This window comes from Syzygium oleosum, unplaced genomic scaffold, assembly GCF_021117445.2.
Source record: "Syzygium oleosum isolate NSW1041296 unplaced genomic scaffold, Sole_v2.1 Sole_v2.18, whole genome shotgun sequence".
Taxonomy (NCBI): domain Eukaryota; kingdom Viridiplantae; phylum Streptophyta; class Magnoliopsida; order Myrtales; family Myrtaceae; genus Syzygium; species Syzygium oleosum.
In genome coordinates, this window is record NW_026607502.1 from 263,028 (window position 1) to 265,919 (window position 2,892).

At 43.0% G+C, this 2,892-nt stretch overlaps 1 protein-coding gene across 1 annotated transcript; it reads right to left on the reverse strand.

Annotated features, from left to right (window-relative positions):
• Window positions 1-666: 666 nt before the first annotated feature.
• LOC115694347 (disease resistance RPP13-like protein 4) lies at window positions 667-2,622 on the reverse strand. The gene has a single exon (XM_030621476.1). It carries the CDS (start codon window positions 2,620-2,622, stop codon window positions 667-669), a length of 1,956 nt encoding a protein of 651 aa, XP_030477336.1.
• Window positions 2,623-2,892: the final 270 nt, after the last annotated feature.

The window sequence follows — 2,892 nt, forward strand, 5'->3', positions numbered from 1 at the left end:
CTTATTGATTCATATTCTTTTACTTGCTAGCTCGAAATATTGCATGTACCTTATATTATGCATTTATAAATATTGCAATTTTGTGTCCGATCTTGTTTTTTAATCGTAGGATGACCCTGCATAATGGGTTCGGATCTACTTTATATAAAACTCCACATGAACTCTAAAGGAGTTTTTTTTTTATTGATGTGAATATTTTTCTTTTTCTTATAATTATTTGCATATTATTTCTTTTGCGAAAATTCACATTGATACCAATATTCCGTATGATATGAAATATATAGTTTAAAACTCGTGCAACACTCGGGAACTTTGCTAGTTGATAAATAAACCCATCCACGAAAAATAGAGGGGTAAAGTTGAATTTTTTCGCGCTTTGCCAGGGTTTCGAGCCCATTACTTCAGATGAATATGATACTGTGCAGCGTGCAAGTTCTCTTGCGAGGATTGTACGCTGCCGAAGGTCACAAGAAGTAAAAACAACAGAGGATAATGATACCAGTTTGATAGGTGGAATGCAATCAGATCAAATCTTAGTAGAAAAGCAGGAATTCGAGAAAATGCTTATGCCGAAGGTCACAAGAAGTAAAATTATACTGCGTGAATGCAGAAAACAGAACAATCATACAGACATACAACATAATTAAAATTGCATGGAGAGTTCGCTCATTCCTCTTCCTTAGCATGGGGATTCATCCACACGCCATAGCCATCGCAAGGGAAAAACTTGAGCTTTGGACAATGAAACTTTTCCAAGTAGACCAGAGATGGGAAATGATGTCGCAGGTCCAACCACTCGATCTCGCAGTTAGCGAGGAACTTGAGCCGCAAGATCTTGACCGACCACAGACTATCAGAGTGAGAATCCCGGTTGAGATTCGCAAGGTTACCTCCTCTGATGTAAAGTTTCTCGAGTACTTTTACCTCTGAATGAGTTAGCCACTTTGGCATGGATGCTCTAGGATAGCCACGCAAATCTAGCTTCGTCAGTTTACCAGGAAAAGGCTCGCCTCCGCTCAAACTGTTCTTCGACTTTCTGCCAGCTCCCCTGTCAGATGAGCTGGGTTGCTTAGTAGCTTGGATCCATGTAATCATCAATGACGTCAATTCGGGCAGCTGCGATAGATCTTTTATATGTTCATCTTCTAAATCATCTGCTTTATCCAGTCGCAAACTCAATTTCCACAATTTCTTCATACTTGCCAAATCAGAGAGCGTGCAAGCTTCTTCACGATTTTCTGATTTGTCCTTTTTCTTTCCGTCTTGGTAAAGCACAAACCCCTTGAGCACTTGAAGCTGCTGCAGGTTTTTGAGACTCTTGGGCATGCGGCTGATCATGTAGCACTCGGAGAAGTCCAAGTATGCGAGTTTCTTTAAAGAACCAATTTCCCTGGGAAGTGTTTCCAAGCTTTGGCATGCTCCAAGATCAAGTATTGTCAGATTACATAGATCGCAAATAGAAGCAGGAAGTTTTCCAATCTTTGTCACACCTTGAAGGCTCAAATATCTCAGCCTCTTCATTGTGCCCATTTCTCTTAACAGGGATGACGCGTCATCCACATCGATGTTATGATCTGGGGACACCATCCACCGTCCCAACTGCAGAACTTTGCAACTAATAAACAAATCCAATTTTAAATCAAGAAACTGCTCATTCATGTTGAACAATGTCTGTATTTTCCGTCCCCTGCTCACCGTTGATGGCCTTGAGAGCTGTCCACCTTCTACCAAGCATGCCCTGGTGCACTGATAATGCGTTGCATTACCCTGGAGATCGAAGTCCAAGAATTCAGCCTTTTTTGCTAAAGTTATCAGGACCCGCCTCATAAACGGGTGGAGCTGGCAGCTGTCGGGGACAGGGCTTCTCCGCTTTCCCTTCTTATGAACTAGCATGATGAAGCCCTTCTCGCCAAGCTCTTCGAAGATTTTTTCCGCAGCTTTCTCAATGGCCATGGATCCCTTCGGATCTGTGACAACTAGGAACCCCTCCCCAACCCACCAATTGATCAGGACCCTTTTCTTTATGATTGCGTTCTCCGGGAAAGCTGTAAGACACAACAAACAATTTTTGTACTCTTCATCCAATCCGTTATAAAGTTGCTGCACGCCCTGAATAGTTGGACTCGCGGACATCTTTTCGAATTCGTCTTGCAGTTTTTCCAACATCCGGTTGCTCTTTGCATCTACCCCAACCTTGGTTGGGCCAGGAGTACTCGATTTGGCCTTTGAAAGATTGTGAGGAGCAGGCAGATTCAACTTCAAACTCGAGATTTCCAGTTCCACCTCCTGCAGCTTGTCTTCAAGAGTGTCGTGGGGAGCCAACTTCATCATGCTGTTCACTTCACTATCTAGGACGTCGGCTTTCTGGCGCCACCACGCCAAGGTTGACTTGAAGTGGGAAAGATCATTTTTTATTTTCTCGTGCAGACTTGTAACCCGAGGTGATGAATTATCAGGACCTCGAACCTCATCTTTGCTGATATTGTCAGGGTCGTTCCCATCAGTATTCACAATTCCTCCAGCAGATTGGTAGAGTTGGTTCGGTGGAGAGACCTCGTTGATTTTATATTTCCTGTTGGCCAGATCAAACAGAGACTCCCCATGCTTACTATCCGAGTCCATGGATCAGGATCTAATGAAAGCCACAAATCCCCAGAATAGAGGTGAAGCGAACAAAGGAACCAGCACTCAGTAGGATATGGATAAGTGGCTTCCAGGAGAAGGTTCAAGGGAAGTGTAACTGAAGAAAATAGAAAAATCAAAAACAAAGCAAGCACCGAGTCTGAAGGATAGGAAAGTCCCGATTTTGCACGCTCCTTCTCTCTGTTGACTAGCGGGAAAGTACCTAACCTTTTTTCTTTACTTTTCTTTTTTATAATTGGAACCTAGACT

Excerpts from the sequence above, each read along its gene's own strand:
- LOC115694347 (XM_030621476.1), bottom strand. The coding sequence starts at position 2,622 with ATGGACTCGGATAGTAAGCATGGGGAGTCTCTGTTTGATCTGGCCAAC.